This window comes from Panulirus ornatus, chromosome 51 (genome assembly GCF_036320965.1).
Source record: "Panulirus ornatus isolate Po-2019 chromosome 51, ASM3632096v1, whole genome shotgun sequence".
Classification (NCBI taxonomy): domain Eukaryota; kingdom Metazoa; phylum Arthropoda; class Malacostraca; order Decapoda; family Palinuridae; genus Panulirus; species Panulirus ornatus.
In genome coordinates this window covers 8,303,940-8,322,342 of record NC_092274.1, presented here as the reverse complement: position 1 = coordinate 8,322,342, position 18,403 = coordinate 8,303,940, and the positions used below count along the sequence as shown (strand labels likewise).

At 37.8% G+C, this 18,403-nt stretch overlaps 1 protein-coding gene across 1 annotated transcript in view; it reads right to left on the bottom strand.

The window, feature by feature from the left end:
• The window catches only part of LOC139764917 (uncharacterized), a 91,824-nt gene that overhangs the window by 57,350 nt on the left and 16,071 nt on the right, over positions 1-18,403 (bottom strand). The window contains exons 6-20 of the mRNA XM_071691996.1: positions 16,369-16,546; positions 15,871-16,037; positions 15,156-15,414; positions 14,558-14,922; positions 13,969-14,094; positions 13,041-13,190; positions 10,212-10,641; positions 9,490-9,644; positions 6,982-7,122; positions 6,185-6,331; positions 5,475-5,546; positions 4,804-4,895; positions 3,943-4,081; positions 3,393-3,622; positions 1,114-1,324 (exon numbers count right to left, since the gene is read on the bottom strand). Coding sequence (XP_071548097.1) covers positions 1,114-1,324; positions 3,393-3,622; positions 3,943-4,081; positions 4,804-4,895; positions 5,475-5,546; positions 6,185-6,331; positions 6,982-7,122; positions 9,490-9,644; positions 10,212-10,641; positions 13,041-13,190; positions 13,969-14,094; positions 14,558-14,922; positions 15,156-15,414; positions 15,871-16,037; positions 16,369-16,546 — 2,862 coding nt within the window. The remainder of the gene's footprint in view (positions 1-1,113; positions 1,325-3,392; positions 3,623-3,942; positions 4,082-4,803; positions 4,896-5,474; positions 5,547-6,184; positions 6,332-6,981; positions 7,123-9,489; positions 9,645-10,211; positions 10,642-13,040; positions 13,191-13,968; positions 14,095-14,557; positions 14,923-15,155; positions 15,415-15,870; positions 16,038-16,368; positions 16,547-18,403) is intronic.

Genomic DNA, 18,403 nt, shown 5'->3' with positions numbered 1-18,403 from the left:
CTTGGACAACTCTTCGAGTGAAAAAGCAGCAGTATATTTCAGTCACCTGAGTTATGACTCGACTCTTGAAAGACTTTTAAATTAACATTAACTTATTTTCATATTTAACACCTCTAACAATGGACAGAATGTAACTGCTTCTATGATGGAGTGCATACCCCAACCCTTATGGGTGGATGCGAGTTTTTACTTTTACAGTATCAAGCACTGATGAGCCAAATCATAAGTGCAAAAGGATGGAAACCTGTATTGTATAGCTGGAATTAGGACAATAAGCTGATTTCACAATGAAAGTGAGAGTATGTGAATATGTGGTATGAAAAAATAAATAGATATGACTGGGCTGAAAGCCCACAGTAAGAGTTACATCCATGAAAGCCCACAATGAGCATTAAGTCCATGTAAGGTGAATGGTACAAAAGGTTGATAAACCTGAGAGAGTGCCCTGCACTCTCTGCTCATAACATTACAACAATGTATGACCTACGGCCTTAACCATAACTGTTGCCAACTTTCTGAGTGCTACAGGAGCCTGGATAGAGAGGACTCCTGGGGTATGAAGTCAGACAGAGAACAAGTCTACCACAAAAGGGACGGACAGATGCAGAGTAGAAAAAAAATCCATCATGAGCAGTAAAGGTACTTCGTTTATCAAGAGTACTAAAAGCATTTTAAGTGTCAAGGTGGAACTATGGAGGAAAACATTAGTCTCACTGATAAATGAAATTACAGGGCAAAATCAATCCAAGAACAGTACTATACTTGTGTGGAAGACTTTGGTTTACTTTTGCACCCAAGAAATAAACCGATCATAAATTTATATGAGCTAAGTGATTGCACAATACTTAAAAATTCACATCAATGAAAGACAAATCAAACATAATTTTTCTTTTTATTCTTTACTGTCATTTTCTGCATTAATGAAGAAGGGCCAAGAACAGACAAAGAAAGGCCGCATTCACTCACATCAATTCTCTAGCTGTCATATGCAATACACTGAAACCACAGCCTCCCCATTCACAACCAGGCCCCACAGACCTTTCCATGGTTTCCCCTGGCCACTTCACATGCCCTACTTAGATCAATTCAAATTACAGTAAATATCAAACTTACATTCAGAAGATCCTTATCATGATCCAAACGGCTTGCAGTATTCCTCATGGCTGTCCCTTCTGCTCTAGACTCAGCAAGTTCTTCATTTACCCTTAACAATTCAGCTTCCAACTCCTTCACTCGAGCCTCAGACATTGATAGCTGATTGAGACGAAACTCAAGCTGATGTTCAGTGTCCCCTATCTCTCCTACCTTCCTTTCCAAGAGTTTTCTGTATGAAAAGAACAAGATGTTTAGCTTAGACACCAAAGGATGCACAAATTCAATCCTTAAACAGAAATGTTAGTAGCAACACAGATGGGTTTTTCTTAACCATGAATGTTCATGCACAAGCCTGAAACTGCTGATAAAAGCTTTCCACTGCTTTCAGCAGCTTTCCTCCCACATCAGATATTTGTCACATCTTCCACAATGCTTATCAATCAACCCTGTTGTACATTTTCTCTAGATCCATAAAAACCACTTATAAATCCTTCTCTTCCTCTATTTCTCACTCAAAGATTTCAAAGCAATAATGGTATACAGAGGGCTCCAAAATGCATCCCAATCAACCCTGCCATACACTTATAAATCCTTCTCTTCTTCTATTTCTCAATCAGATTTTTCAAAACAATAATGGTACATACAAGGCTCCACAATGCATCCCAATCAACCCTGTTGTACAATTCCTCTAGATCCATATAAACCACTAATAAATCCTTCTCTTCCTCTATTTCTCACTAAGATTTCTCAAAGCAGTAATGGCATATACAGGGTTACATCCACACACATTTACACATGCATACACTTACACATAAACATATACATATCTGCCTGCTATACAGATAAAACAGTCATCCTTAACCAACAAAACAGCAGATGGCAGATTTATAAACTTGTAATTCTTTTACAGTATCCAAGATGGTGCAACAGATGTATGCCCAAGTCATGGCCATCTCACGAAAATATTCTATGACCAAAAACTAATTCTACACTTCCGCTAAGAAATGGCAATAAAACCATTTCAATAGAGCATTCTTGGTCTTCAGGAATCATATCCAACTTTCTTCCTTGCTTTTCATCATTCTTTTCCCAAGAGACCTGATTATGGATGACACTACATTTCTCATGTCACACATTTCAACCAAGGTTAAACCTGTGCATCTGTACACATACGAACATACCTAAATTCTTGTTTTACTAGAATCTGCCTTTTTCAGGTTACACCAGAAGTGGAAAATCAATTTTGGTAAGGTTCTGTCCTTGTCAGCTCACAAAGCAAAGTTGTTTAGAGAAGGTTTTGCTCAAAAGGGGTACATCCTATTCCTGTTACTTAGCACAAAGCAGCCTTGGGATTACAGCAGCCCCTGGATTTTTTAAAAGGGGTCAGAAATGGAGAGAATACATAAAAGGGGGAGACAAAATTCAAGATGGAAGGATGGAGTGAAAAAGATTTTGGGTGATCGAGGCCTAAACATGCAAGACGGTGAAAGGTGTGCACAAGAGAGAGTGAACTGGAACAATGTGGTATACTGGGGTTGACATGGGGTCAATGGACTGAACTAAGGCATGTGAAATGGGCAGAGGAAAACAATGGAAAAGGGTCTGTGAAGCCTGTATGTGGATAGGGAACTGTGGTTTCAGTGCATCACACATGATATCTTGAGCATGGATGCAAGCAATTGCAGCCTTTCTTCATCTGATCCTGGCACTACTTTGCAAATGTGGGATAAAGCAATGCTGTATGAAAAATAAATCATAATACCTAAACTCAAGTGTTACTACTGGACTCCACCAGCTCAAGGTTACATGAAGAGTGAAAGTCACCTTTGGTGAGGCTGCATCACTGGGAGTACAGTCTCATCAAAGAATGTCTTTCTCCAAAGGAGTTCAAATTTCCCTGCTACTGCTACTGAGTCTGTTGAAGGAGCTCCTGGATAACACCACGAGTCTTTCTTAAAAATGGGTCCTAGGGTAATTATAAATAAATATCTGAATCTACACACTGTGCTACCTCAAATGATAGTCTTTAGTTTTGCTGCATTCTCTTTTTTATCATAAGGTAGCAACTTACTCAAAACTTTAAAATTAACAAGATATTCAATGTTTTTAGCAATGGACAAGGTGGTCTATTCTGAACCTCCAGATGATTCCTTCATCATGGACAATAGTTTCTCTTCATCCTACTTTTTAATACTGGCTTCTTGATTATATTGTCAGTTTAATTTGCAGATCATGAAGTAATCTTCCAGATATCTGATAATACCTGGGCAAGAAATGACTTTATACTATAAACTTACTTGATCTCATCTGACTGTTTCCCCTGAAGACCAAGCTCATCATGGGCTCGCTGTAGAGCATCCTGTAGACTCTGCACCTGATCCTGCAGGGATGATATTAGAGCAGCCTGAGAGTGTAAGCGCTGCTGAAGGTCCGTTACTGCCCTGCTGCCTTCTTCAGTCTGACGACGGAGGTTTGCTGATTCCTCCTCTAAAGTTGCTTTCTCTCGAATTTGGTGAGATGTTGCTGTCTGTGTATAATTGAAAGTGTATTAGGATTCACTCGAATGAATGGCATATTCTATGCATGAAATTATCATAAAGATCCTAGATATGACAAAACTTTTTTAAAGTAACAAGTAACCAAATTCCATATCATCTCACCCAAATTTCATGACATGAGATGCAAAAATATACCAATATAAGGCAAGATATTTTTATCATCAAAATATATAAAATGTTCAACTGATTTGAACAAATAACATCTTTAGAGATAATCTGTGTCCCCTTCAAGGGTAAGCATACATTTTCACCCCATTTGAAAAAGATACAGGACCATTTTATTACATACCCTCAGTTTTTCCCGAAGCTGATCTCGTTCCTTCTTAACCCTATCTAGGTCAGACATGGCTGAGTCTCGTGCCTTTCTGATCTCCATTATGAAAGCTTGGGTGGATGGTGGGTACCTTTGAGTTGCTGCATCTTGAAGCCTTAAAAACAATAAGCCACATGATTTTTGGGGGGGTAACTTCTATCTACAAAAAATTAATTCAAATATCAGTTGTAAAGTTTATACTGCACAGTTCCGATGAAAACCACAAACTGTAAACTGACATTAGCTCCCAGGAAAGCTTATTTCAAGTTTGATGTGCATTCACCTACCTTTTTTCTTTTTTGTGAAAACTGCTGCTCTCATTCTAAGAATAGCATTCAAGGTAAAGCCCCCAAACAAACTTTTAACAAAATGTAAGCTTAAAACAAAAGCTGAAAATTGAGAACAAGTGAAACAGGATAAAAAGAGGAGAGGAGTTTCTAAACAATGGTTTCAAGTTTAAAAGTGTGCAAGATTTTGCAGGCCTCCTCATGACAGAGCAATGTTCATCACATAGTAATATGAGTTCAATACTCACCCCATAGTAATTTTTCCTTACATAGCTAATATGCTTAAGACAGCAAAAAATATTTTTCTAAGAGAATCAAAGGTATAATCAAAGATAAGGGCTATCAATCCGGCAATATTACCATTTACTAACTTGTAATTATCTTTCTTACTGTTTATGTTATAGTAATAATAGATAAAGAGTGTCTATCCAGTCAAATTACTATCTATTAACTTATAATTCATTTTTCTCTCTAGTTATCTTAAAGTAATAATCAAACATCACCACTATGTTCAACAACTGCATGACCAGCAAGATTCCAGATCACTTACTTCTCAATGGCAGAATGTAACTCCCGTGTGTGACTGTCTATCTCATTCTTCTCACGTTCAGCTTCTGATAATTTCTCCATGAGAATCCTCACCTGAAGATCAAAATTTTTCATTCATGTGAAAAGCACAAAATCTACTCACGATCTACAAATAATAATTCATAAATAGATAATACTGTGTTATATTTCACTATGGTTATGAAATATTTTTACAACTACTTCACAGTTATAGTAAAAGCAATAAATAACAGAATAAAGTGACTTCATTAACACTGTTTCCTTCCTTGGTATACATTCTTTTGTGTATAAAATATTTAAGAAAATACACAAATCCTAAATAAAACAATACAAACGAATTTTTTCAGTAAACAGGGTTAAAGTATAACATGAACAGACTTTTAAGAATCCTTTTCAAGAAGTGTTATCAAGAGTTATGTGTGACAAGGAGAGACTGTATGTTTGTAAACAGAATGCTAGCAGTCCACATGTGGGGGAGGCAGAAAGGACAGCTACCTGGGTCAGGGAAGTGCAACGTGACAACTTAAATTCTGGCTTGCTACACAGCCATCACTAACCCACCTGATACCCGGGTGGGCAGGACCGGTAATATACCTCCCTGGTCGGTGGCTGTGTACTAACTACTACCTACTCAAGCAAATATATCAGACATACCTGAGCCTCAAGATCTGCCTTGGCAATGTTTGCTCCACGCTTTTCCGCCATAAGAGCTTCCATTTCCTGTCTCTGAAAATGAAATCCTTTCATGAGTTGCAAAAACTTTGCATTACACTGGGAAGGTTAACAAATGATACTTTAGCTCAAATATTTTGTCTAGGGTTATTTTCGGACTTCAGAATATAGTAAAACCAAGAAGCAATGTGGTACTAACTCCTAAATAGCAACCCAACACTGGTAACTAAAAGTTCAAAGATTTCATTTACAAAATTCTGCTATACCAACAAAGCCTACTGTCAAATGACAGCATATAACCTCAGACCCTCTTGGCCCACCTAAAGTAAGAACACTGATCAAATAACAAAGAGATGGTTGGTAAGTCTGAACATGGGGTGAAGGCCATCCATTCACTAAGTTCCATCAAACGTCATATAGTCAATTAAACATAATGATGGATACTGCCCAGGCATAGCTTAATGATGAATATCACAGAGTCTAGGGGAAAAAAGTGCAAATATTTCAATGGCAATATATCACTGGAAAGCATTCAATGATTCAATATAAAGCTCAAAAACTAATAATATAATATTCCATTAATGCACATCATAATCCATCGATAGGGCTGCAAAACACTGAACAATTAGCAAAAATGAGTTTGATAATAATATGTAAAAGACGAGACATCATCTTTAAGACTGAGCACTTACAATAGTTTGTGACACCGAAGGAGTTGTTGCTGTCATTTGAGCTATTCTACGGGAGATGTCATTATACTGATTCCGGAAGAAATCACGTTCTTGATGCAGCATGTCCCTCTCACGAAGTACATTGCTGACGTCCACCTCTTCACCTGCCTGAAAAAAATTTCCCATCACAAATACCAGCATAGCTACCGTTTTCAACTAGACTATAAATACTAAACATAATAACTGTTTTCAACCAGATCACAGACACAAAATAAAACTACTATCTTCAAACAAACCACAGACACAAAACTACCTGAGAGTTTTCTAAGGTTCGAAAAATCTTTTTTAAAATTTCCTATCTTCTGAATGATGAAAGGAGAGAGGCGAATTAAAAGCAAGATTGTTTAATGAAGCTTTACTCAAAGCTTATCAATTTCATTTATTCATAATTAGCCCACATCCCCATGTGAAAGGCTCCTGGCATTACCCTAGGACCCCTTTACCTGGGGCTTCTGCAGCCCAAATTTACACTTCAACCAATAGCATGGACAGAATGGATTCTTTTGAGTGAGAAGTACTCTGACGAGACCTGACGATGTTTTGTTAAATTCCAAGTAGCAAACTTTCTTTGAAAATACTATGTTAGATCAGACGATTTAACTGTGAGTCAAGCATTTACTTCAAGATACTGAATCATCTTTTCACAACCTAGTCATATGCTGCCCAATCAACATTTACTGCTACCTGAAGGTGAGTACCTGCCAAAATATTCTAATCAGTAATAGAGTTTTACAGTATACAGTTCCAATCTATTTTACCTGAGGAGGTGACTGGGCAAAGCTGGCTTTAAGATTCTCATACTGCTGTTTAAAGAAATCTCGTTCCTGTTGGTACACCCGCATCTCATTACGCAAAGCTGCTGTATCACTTTCAAGCTGTGGTGATGTGTCTGATGATCCCTGAAAATATGTAGATTTTTACATCAACTTTAATACATTCCAAAAAGTAAAGAGGAAATACATTCAATGCATTCTAAAAAAACACTGAGGAAATACAATACATTCTAAAAATAATAAAGAAATACACTTGATACTTGGTTTGATCGAGTAAGTAATGTAAAGATACATGATATCACTCACCACATTTTTTTTCAGTTAAAAATCTGCACGCTGTATGTTATGATGCTCTCGAGTGAGAATGTACCAAAATAAAATTTTGAGGATGCTAAATGTATTTCTATAATGTGATCATTTACATTAACTCTTTCAGTCCTGAGTGTGAAAAAAAAGTTGTTTTCAGCCTTAGGGATGGTAGCCAAAATGCATTTAAAATAGAAAAAAAACACCCAAACACATCACAGGCTTTTAAATCTTAGCAAATGTCCAAATATAATGACTTACTTGTTACCATTACATACACTCCATAAAATCTCATTTGTTGACACTATGTAGCAGTGAAAGGGGACTATGCTATCCCTTAAGGTTTTCTCCGAGTAACTGAATCCTGTGGATATTTCTGCATGCTGGTGTGAGTTGTAGGTGACATCTGGCATTCAAATAAACCTCTAGGCAGTGAGGGAACAAAGATTTCCTTTAAATGCATGTGGGATGGCTAGACTATATAGCATATGCTTTTAGCACTCTACAAAAAGAAAAAAAAGCCATATGGGCTCAGGAGTGAAAACACTATGGAAATCACTTGCCATTCAGTCCAAATGGAAGAATAAAGTATAGAATCAACTCAAAAGAACCTTAGATAAGAAGGTGAAATATACTGCTGAAATAGCATACAAATTAAGTATTATGTGCAAATGAAGGGTGCATTCCTGTAAGCAACCACACATAAGGCTAATGTCCTGAAGGTGAATGTGAAGCTTGCATTTCTGAAGGCGACCACAGAAGTATGAGGTTCTCTAAGAATAATTTGTGTAGAAAAGAATAGCATGGTGGAAGAAAGACTTAAGGAAGTTCACTGTTGAGGAAGAGAATTTGACAAAAAAAATCAATCATCCAAAATTATGGAGATATGAAGGGCAAAGAATGCAAAATATCAAACTATGTAAGGCAAAATCATCCCAAGTCACACTCAACTCACAAAATGCCTCACTCTCAAGCATGCAACAGTTAAATCATACAAGCTCCAAACATCATCTAGAAGTCTTCTAAATACACCAGACACTCAAAGTTTCACTTCTATAACAGATCATTTACCAAGAAATGACCAACCTAGCCTGCTGATAAGTAATCCTTCAATATGAAGGAAATCAAAGACAGAATCAAAAGGGTCCAGACATATAGCGAGAATGGCTATGAGTATAGTGATTAAAAACATATTCAGGGGAGAATAGAGTTCTTCACATACAAAGATGAAAGATATGATGAGTGAGAATGAAAACTGAAAAAGATGTCTAGAAAAAGGCCAAGAGGTACCTGTTTAGCACTAAAAATTGGATTAAAGCTAAGTCAAAGTTATGCCATTCAGAAGTAATATCTGCTAAATTTTGCTCGAGAAAAAGGGTCTGATCTCTGAACCTGTGATGTAAAAGGCAACTATAAAAAAGTTGGATGTTGAATTATATACTATATCTCTATCTACCTACCTATACCTCAGATTCCGGTTCCCTATGCGAACTCCCTCAAGATAGTAGCCATGGCAAAAGAATCTCCATAAATAATGAATTCCAGTGCCTCCCTATCATCTCCACAATATTCATTCCAGCTTTGCATAAATCAAACATTTTGACCTGAGTATGAGTTGTGTACCTGCATCTGCATAAATCTACATGAATATGATATAACCCAAAAAGATGAAAAATGAGATAATAGTTGAACAATATCTATTTCAAATAAGTAAACAATGAGATCTGGTTCAGATGGAGACAACACCAAGTGGAAGGATAGAGTGAAAGGGTATGGGTGGATGTGGGAATTAAGTACAGTGACATTTTGATAAGACTTATGAACAGGGATATTTTGCACAACTACCCTCCTAAGAAGTGGCAAACACTGCATAAGATGCAAATAAACAGATGAACATTCTGACTGACATACAGAGACACTTTAAGAGAGTTACAGAGACATAGAAAGGCTACTAAGAATTCCAACATGCAAAGAGAAAACATAGTACATACTATACAAATATCAATACATAAATACAGTCATCTAGTCTTCCAAAATGCATGGTGTACCAAGCAATATCTTGCTTTAACATCTCTGTGATTCACCTTCCTCTTGTATGACTTCATACTATTCCAGTCATCAACTCTCTGTATATCTGACATTTTAAGTAAATCTACTTCTCTGACAAGAATGAAACAATTATTCTACCCGGGTCAAAGGTGGACGCTGGGCCCTTTCAGCATCAAAAGCACCAGCAGTAGCTGGTGGCCCTCGAGACAGTTGAACGTTCAGTTGCATTCTGAAGTATTCCATTTGCTGCTTGAAGAAATCTCTCTCCCTTCTGATAGATTCTAGGTCAACAGCTGTAAAATTATGATGTAATGAGAAAAAATAAACATCTCAAGAAAAAAGTCTCAAATGTGTCAAGGAGAACTTGATAAAATACAGAATCGAATACAGATGAATGTATTACTCAGGGAAATGTATCAAAATTGATGAAAAAATAACATGAAAGAAATAAACTTTTATACATGTATATATAATAATAGTTCAGAAGCCCATCTAAAGTGCAACACAATATGTTTATCTTTGCTCAACAATATGACTGAAATTCCTTAAAACATCTGAACCACATATCTAACTCTCCAGAAAATCTTACATAAAATATCCTAAAAATATGTCCAGTTGACCATGTCCAGATACAAAGACCACAACTTCAACATTTCCGTCTCAAAAATATATTATGGTTATGGCTTAGTATTGTGCCAAATTTGAACCTGGCTGATACCATGTCAAAATTGGTGACACTGTCTGTCAGTGACTATGACGGTAAGAGAGATAAGATAAAGTGATGAAAATTACCAAATACCTAACACATGGTGTGCAGTGTGCCACATGCCTGTTATGAAAATAATGTTCTCTAAACTTACCCCCAATGGGTACAGACACAGGCCTGGGTGGAGGTGCTGCAGGACCTGTGGTTACTTGGTCCATGTCCAAGGGGCCTGCGGCAACGGGGCCCAATGCTGAAGGACCAGTGACTGGAGGGGCTACGCCTGAGGGACCTGCAGCTGCAGGACCCACAACTGATGGACCTATGGATACAGGTGCCACAGCTGAGGGGCCTGTGCCTGGAGGGCCAGAAGGTGTTGTAGTTGCTGGGGCTGCAGCTGAGGGAACTGTGCCTGGGGGGGCAGCAGGCATGGTGACAGCTGGGCCCATTACCACACTACCTGAGGTGAGGGAGCCTCTTGATCCTCCCACCTGCTGGCTCTTCATTGACTGGTACTGCATTTTGTAAAAGTCTCGTTCTTGTTTCAAAACATCTCGTTCGTGCATCACTCGTGCAAGTTCATTTTCCTAAAAAGGAAATAGTATGATTCAATAGTAAAATCTTTCCTGTGTTAGTGAGGTAGTACCAGGAACAAATAAGGGCCACATCTGCTCACATTTATTCTCTTGCTGTCAAGTGCAATGCACCAAAACTACAGCTCCCAATCTACAACAAAGACCCACATACCTTTCCATGGCTGAGCCCAGCCACTTACTATGCCCTGGTTCAGTCCAATGACAGTACATTGATCCCTGCATACCACATCATTCCAAATCATTCTTTCCCATGAACATATGTTAAGGCCCCAATCACTCACTCATTCTCTCCATATGTCCAAACCATTTCAGCACAACCTCTTCAGCTCTCCCACCCACACACTTCGTCTTACCACACCTCTCTTTTACCCTTTTATAACTTACACGACCAAACCATCTTGCACCACATGTCATTCTCAAACATTTTATTTCCAATGTTTCCACCCTCAAATGCAAAACCTTATCTATAGCCCAAGCCTCACATCCACATGACATTATTGGGAGCACTATACCTTCCAGCATACCCATTTTTACCCTCCCAGACAATGACCTCTCTTTATACACATTCTTCAGTGTTCCTAGAACCTTCACCCCCTCCCCCACCCCATAACTCACTTCTGCTTCCATGGTTCCATATACTGGCATGTCCATTCCCAGGTATCTAAAACACTTCACTTCCTCCAATTCTTCTCCATGTAAACTCACATCCCACCTAACCAGACCCTCAACCAAGCTTAACCTAATAACCTTGCTTTTATTCATATTTACTTTCAACTTCCTCCTTTCACACACACTTCCAAATTCGGTCACCAACTTCTGCACTTTCTCACTCGAATCTGCCACCAGTGCTGTATCATTAGCAAACATAAAATGACTCACTTGGGTACCCAAGCCCTCTCATCCCTAACAGACTGCATACTCACCTCTCTCCCCGAGACTCTTGCATTTCCTCCCTCAACACTCCATCCATAAACAATTTCAAATCGCCATGGAGACACCACACAACCGTGCTACAGACCAGCCTTCATTTGGACCCCTCACTCTCCTCTCTTCCCACTAATACAAATGCATTACACCCTTGATAAAAACTTCTCTTTGCTTCTATGTTCTTTCCTCCCATAACATATATACTTAAGATCTACAAGGTATCTCTATCAAACCTATCATATGCCCTTTCCAGATTCATAAATGCCACATATAAATCCTTCTGTTTCTCTAAGTATTTCTCACACATTCTTTAAAGCAAACATCTAATCCACATATCTTCTACCCCTTCTGAAACCACACTGTTCCTCTCCAATCAGATGCTCTGTACAAGCTTTCATTCTCTTAATCACTACTCTCCCATACAGCTTACCTGATACACTCAACAAGCTTACCTCAGTAGTTTGAACACTCACCTTTATCCCCCTCGCCTTCATACTATGGCACTATACATGCATTCTGCAAATCCTCAGCCACCTCACCATGATCAATACATAATTTGAAAATCCTAACTAACCAATCAATGACACTGTTATCCCTTTTCTTAATATATTCAACTGCAATACCAACTACTCTAGCTGCCTCAACACATTTCAACACCTCTTTTCTCTTTTCCAAACCACTCTTTAACCCTCGCTTCACATACCATGCCGAACTAAATACCCGACATCTACCACCCTATCATCAAACACATTCAGCAGTCCTTCAGAACAATCACCCAATCTCTCTTTACTTTACCATTACCACTTACCACTTCCCCATTTGCCCCTACATTGATCCTCACATAAGCTCTCCTGTTTTTTGCAAACCATTTCCCTCCTACCAAAACATTTTATTCTCCCTAAAGTTTCCTGATACTTGCTCACACCAACTTTTATTTGTCTTCTATTTCAAACCCTGCACCTTCCTCTTGACCTCCTAATGTTTTCTAGGAAAAACAAAAAACAAAAAATACACTGCAGGATTATAGCATTTTACTGTGTTTCTATTTCTAAAAAATACTGCAATGACATTTAAAGGCCAAAATGCATTTGAATATCCACAGAGAATCTTAAAGACTCTGAAGAAACTTTCATTTATATGTCACCTACATCATAATCAAAAACTGTAAAAACATCTATGAAGCACAAACTTTACCATACACAAAATGGTCACACAGTTACAGAATTGATATGACTGGTACTAAACAATGGATAGGTGGATGGATGAACATACAAATGAATGAAGGGACAAACACACTTATTGATGAACGAATACAGCATATCTGACTACAGCAGGACAGCCACAACTCTATTGATGTGGTCCCAACAAGAATTATCAAAGCCACAACATTAAATGATCCTCCATGTTCATTCCCTTATAATTATCATAAACCACTACGTTTCTACTAAATTAGCTTTACTAACAGGAGAAATAGGCTTTGGTCGTGGTCTACCAATCTGCATGGGTGTAGAGGGTGTTGATGATGGTTTGCTCTTGAGGATGTCAAGCAACTGTATCACCTGCTCACTATAGTATTCACGTTCCCTCTCTGCCTGTCTCTTCTCTCCTTGAGTCTGAAAAATACGGATTTCAGCTGATGAGCAGGCATACTGGAATTTGATGGTGCGCTTAAAAAGACACCTTCATATGCATTTGAAAGTAAAAGAAGATGCATAGAAAATAGGTCTTGAAGATTGAAAGACTTCCATCTGACCGTCCATGGAAAGGGGTGATGATTAACTGTTTTCCACTTCTGTCCAAACTGCACAGGACAGAGAAGAGGTATTTTCTACAAAAGTAAACAACAGGAATTACACACTCCAAAACCCTTGTCCATCAATCATGATAAAAGAAAAAAAAATCACCCTTCCTTCCAATACCCTCAAAGACCAACTATCAGTAACTCAAGTGTCATGAACAGTTCACAATCTGTCAAAGAAGTCAGAATGGAGTCAAAACTTTATATGGGTAGCACAAGATAATCAGTGGAAAATTTTACTGCAGCCACATTGCTGTACGTGAGTCTGGCTAACTTAGTTCCAACAAGCCACATGCTCCATGCTCTAAGCAATGCAGTACCAAGATTTGAGTGTAAATGTAAATGGCACAAGGTGCCTCTGAAGGCATCACTTCACTTTTATAACCAGTAAATGCAATAAAGAAAGATGGTTAAATCATGTGTTTATTGGATGGGTACATATAAATAGGAATCAAATGTTTGGAAAAGGACAATACATGTCTTCATCTTATAAAAGTTACGGAAGAGTCAAATATAAAGAGTGGTATGAAGAAATGAAATGTCATAAGTTATAAAAATGAGAAGCACTTGCTAAAAAAAATTATATTATCTACCTGATTGAACTGTTCACTGAAGTAATTTCTTTCCTGTTGCATTTGTTTGAGTTGGGCTTGTAGTTTTGCCAAATCATCACCCATGTATGACCTGGCCTGTTCTACCAACTGTTTCTCCCGTGTCAGCTGCAAATTAAGTTATGATCATCATCTTAATCATACATTCCATTCATTGTAATTAGGAAAAAATCATATTTACCTTAAATTAGTTTTCCACTTATTTCAGTGATCTTTGGTGTTTTATGTAAATCCCCTTTCCATCTTTTCCTAAATCAAGCCCATTTAGGAAAAAATGGAAAATTGGTGGTAACTATGTCTTTACAACAGTATTCAACCCTTTGATTGTGACAGCATCACTAGTGGGGGGTTTTCTAAGTCTTTTTCTTAATTGTTTTAATGTATATAATGGAGACAAGATAGTGAAAGACGATATGCCCATGGGATGCATCTTGAAGATATCTTTGGAAAAGTACTAAATTGTAAAAGGTCCAACATAAGCTACATTTAAATCTTTAGGACAAGGAACACACAGTACAGGATGGCAAGCAAAAAAGGCTCGAAACTGAAAAACTAAAGGGAAACAAAATACCTCGCCACTCTGGTCCTTGTAGAAGTCTCTCTCTTGCTCCATGTTAGCTTTCTGGCCCTGAACTTTAAACATCTCCTCCTTGTAGTAGTCCCGTTCTTGCTCCATTTCAGCCTTCTCTCCCTGAACTTTTATCATCTCCTTCTTATAGAAGTCTCGCTCTTGTTCCAGCTCCTTGTTCTGTCCGATCAATTTCTCTGTCTCTGATAGGTAGAAGGCTTTTCCTTGTTCAGCAGTGCTTTTTTCCTCCTTTAATTCACTAATACTTCTGTTTAGAGCATCTTTTTGTGCTTTCAGCTCACTAATAGCTGTACGCAATGCATCCCCATCCACGGACAAACGAAGTTTATCTGTTTCTGCTTCTTGTACTATATCGAAGAAAGATTTTTTTACCCTCAGATATAAAATGAAGTAGAAAAAAAATTATGTCAAGCAAAGTAAAACTATCAGTGATTGTGAACTGATCATGTCATCATGTCTATCAGTTAAGTATTCAGCAATATATCAAGTTCCTGAAATTAGTCCTTGATGATTCTTACTACTTTTATGGTATCAGCTTAGCCAAAACAAATTACGCTTCCTAACAACTTTAAGAACTCACATGAGACTGTTAAGTGATTGATCTTATCCACCAATGTTTTCTTCTCCTCTTGCCCTTTTCGTAAGAGATCTTCCATCCGCTTGTTTTCATCCATCATTGGGACCCGCTCTGTTACCAGCCGTGTGTGGTCATGAGTTAATTTCGAGTAATCATGACGGACATGGACCAGTTCTTTATACAGCCTGTCCCGTTCATCACGCATCATGTGATATAAGCGATGCTGCTCTGCCAAATCTGATTCACAGCCAGCAAGTTTCGTCTGATGAATATAAAAAAAAAAAATTTTACCTAAATATGGGGTTATGAAGGAAACTAATCAAGTCATGAGAGTCCTGAGGCAAAATAATTCAACAGAAAGGCTATAATCTCTTTTTTAATAAAAAGAATGACTTCTGCACTCTGTTGCTAGTGGGTTGGTTAGTTATGGCCACGAAAAGCAAATGTACCATTCAAGGTACCATCCCCAAACATGGATCAGCATGCAACGTATATGCTAGCAATGAAGCATGAAAGCTAGGCCCACTAGCATCCAACCTGCTCTGGGTGGATGGCATTGGTGCAGAAATAGTTGTTGCTTTATTTGCTAATGCATATAACCTAACGTAAATTTTTCAGGAAATTTTTCCAGTAATCCATGCTAAAATTATCTTGTCTCTATCACTTCAGCTAAAATTATAAAAAACTGCATTTTGAACGTAAAGCATCATGACCTTACTCTTGATCGTTCCAATCTTTGTGTGAGAGTTTCTGCAGTGTTGATAACATCTTCCTCCAACAGTCGATTGGTGTTTTCTACATCATGAAGTTCTTTTGTTAGGTCTGTGTTCACATCTGCCAATTCAACTGCTCGGTTCATTGCTTCATGAGTGTCCCCAAGAATGTCTACAAAAACAGAAGTGATATCACCAATTAGAACATGTCATTTTACCAAAAATTTATTTCTTTGGTGGTAGAAAAACCATGTTCTTGAAAACTATCAATCAATCTAAATATCTGACACTTGTTCCCTTTGGTAGCTCCCTTAATGGGGTGGCCATATCAAAAGTCTCCATAAATACTGAACTATGATGCTGCTACTTAGCCTTTAGTGCCTTACTCTTAACAGGCTGCTAGCATAGGGTAACTCTAGTGCAGTGCTCTTGAGAATTTCTCCCAATTAAGCTTCAAAAAATGTCTTTTTAAACATCATAACAAAATTACTTCAGAAACTTACTCTTAAGTTTACTCTCAAGTTGGATATTGGTTTTGGTAAGCATGTCATTGTGCAACTGTAGTTGGTGAAGGTGTGCGTGTGCTGCATGCAACCGATTGTCTTCCATCACTGCAGCTACAGACCGTCCCCCCTCCAACAGTCCCTGAAGCCTACCAATCTCTGCTTCCCGATTGGCAATCTGAGGAGGAGATCAAAACTACTTAATTTGATCAAAACTACTTAATGTTATCAAAGAATATCATGTCTAAGGTATAAAGATTTCTTTCTGTGCCTAAAGAATTTGCAGTGTGCTGACCTGTGTTTGAAATATCTAATGACAATAGGGGCAAAGGGTTTGATTCTCAAAATGGGACTGAAATAAAGATTTGGTCACACAAGAAGATATAGCAAAGTCATGTCCATAATGAAAATTAATTTTGAAGAAATGGATAATGCTACATTGTACTCTACTTCTGTGTACTCCACTTTTGTTTGATGCCTGCACAAAAGGTTGATAAATTATATTCCGTAACACTGGATATATGGGAGTTTGCAATCTTTAAGGAATCTAAGATTCCAAAAAAGATAACCAAGTAGAATTGTCAGACAAACACAAATATGCAGTTTTTTCTCACTGCAATGAAAAGCAATTCATGAAAAATCTTTAGATCTATAAAGACAACATACATAGCTTGAAGACAAACACGACAACAATAATCTAATGTTAGAAAAAAATTACAGATCACTGTATGAAATCTTAAAAGTGCATTAAAGCAGGAAAGTTAAAGTGACAATTAACTGTTAAATAATAAAAATAAAAAATTAAAAACATGAATCGGTGGTGTATGATTACATGGTGTTCAAAGTTTCATGCATCTGAAAAAAAATGTATACGCTGAGTTACATGGAGGTACTAAATGATACTCATGTTGATATCATGAGGTGACTTATGATGAAAAAATAAGAGCACCTAGGTCCGCCAGGGATTGAGGCTAAGTCAGCCTGCGGTGAAAATCTCATTCCCTTGCTGGCCAGTCAATCAATTGGTGTCGAGAAAAATCCATCCCCTCACTGGGTAATGACACAATATGCATCATTGAAAAATGGTTTTAATATTTTATCTTGGTTAGGTTAAGGATGGAAAGCCAGTTTTGGAAGGCTTCTCCCTACTCACTCACACTGAGTGGGGATGTGAATGAGTGTGCAGTAGCCTACATTATCAGGATGCTGCACTTGTCAAATTATGAATGAAATGATATCCATCATCAGCTGGAGAATTTGATACAATTCAAGTTTTTCTGATAAATGGGAGTGGGCCATGGATATAAAACAGAAGAATGAGCAACACAGCACAAATAAATGAGATGGTATTACTAAGTTTAAGTAGAAGAATCCCTTCCTCATGATCTCTCTCTGTCTCTCTCTCCACACTAGCAGTGCCATAGGTAAAATAAGTAATACTACAAGCAAAACTCTGTCATCTATCTCTATCTGTCAATCTATCTATATCTCTAATGCCCTATCTATCTGTATCTCTGTTAACTTAGAAATATTCCAAAAGAGAGCAGTAGACACTATCTATCTCTATCTAACTATCTATACCTCTAATGCCCAATCTATCTGTACCTCTGTTAACTGAGAAAAATTCCAAAAGAGAGCAGTAGACACTGCACTAGAGCTGCCCTCTGCCATTGGCCTATTTAGGATGAAGTACTAGCGGCTAAATAGCGGCACTGGATTCCACCAGTTATGGGGACTTTAACTGTGACCACCTGCTTCAGGGAGTTCCCAGAGAGAATGGGCATCAGAGAGATACACTGATAGATAGATAGATGTAGAAAGATAGATAGAAAGGTATCATGAATGGAATACGAATGGAGAGCCAGAATCTTCCACTTCAAACCCAGTTAATTTCAAGTACACGTGTACACATCTTTATTCTAGGTATCATGAATGGAATACGAATGGAGAGCCAGAATCTCCTCCCACTTCAAACCCAATTAATTCCAAGTACACATGTACACATCTTTATTCTAAGAAAGTCATACTTAACTTA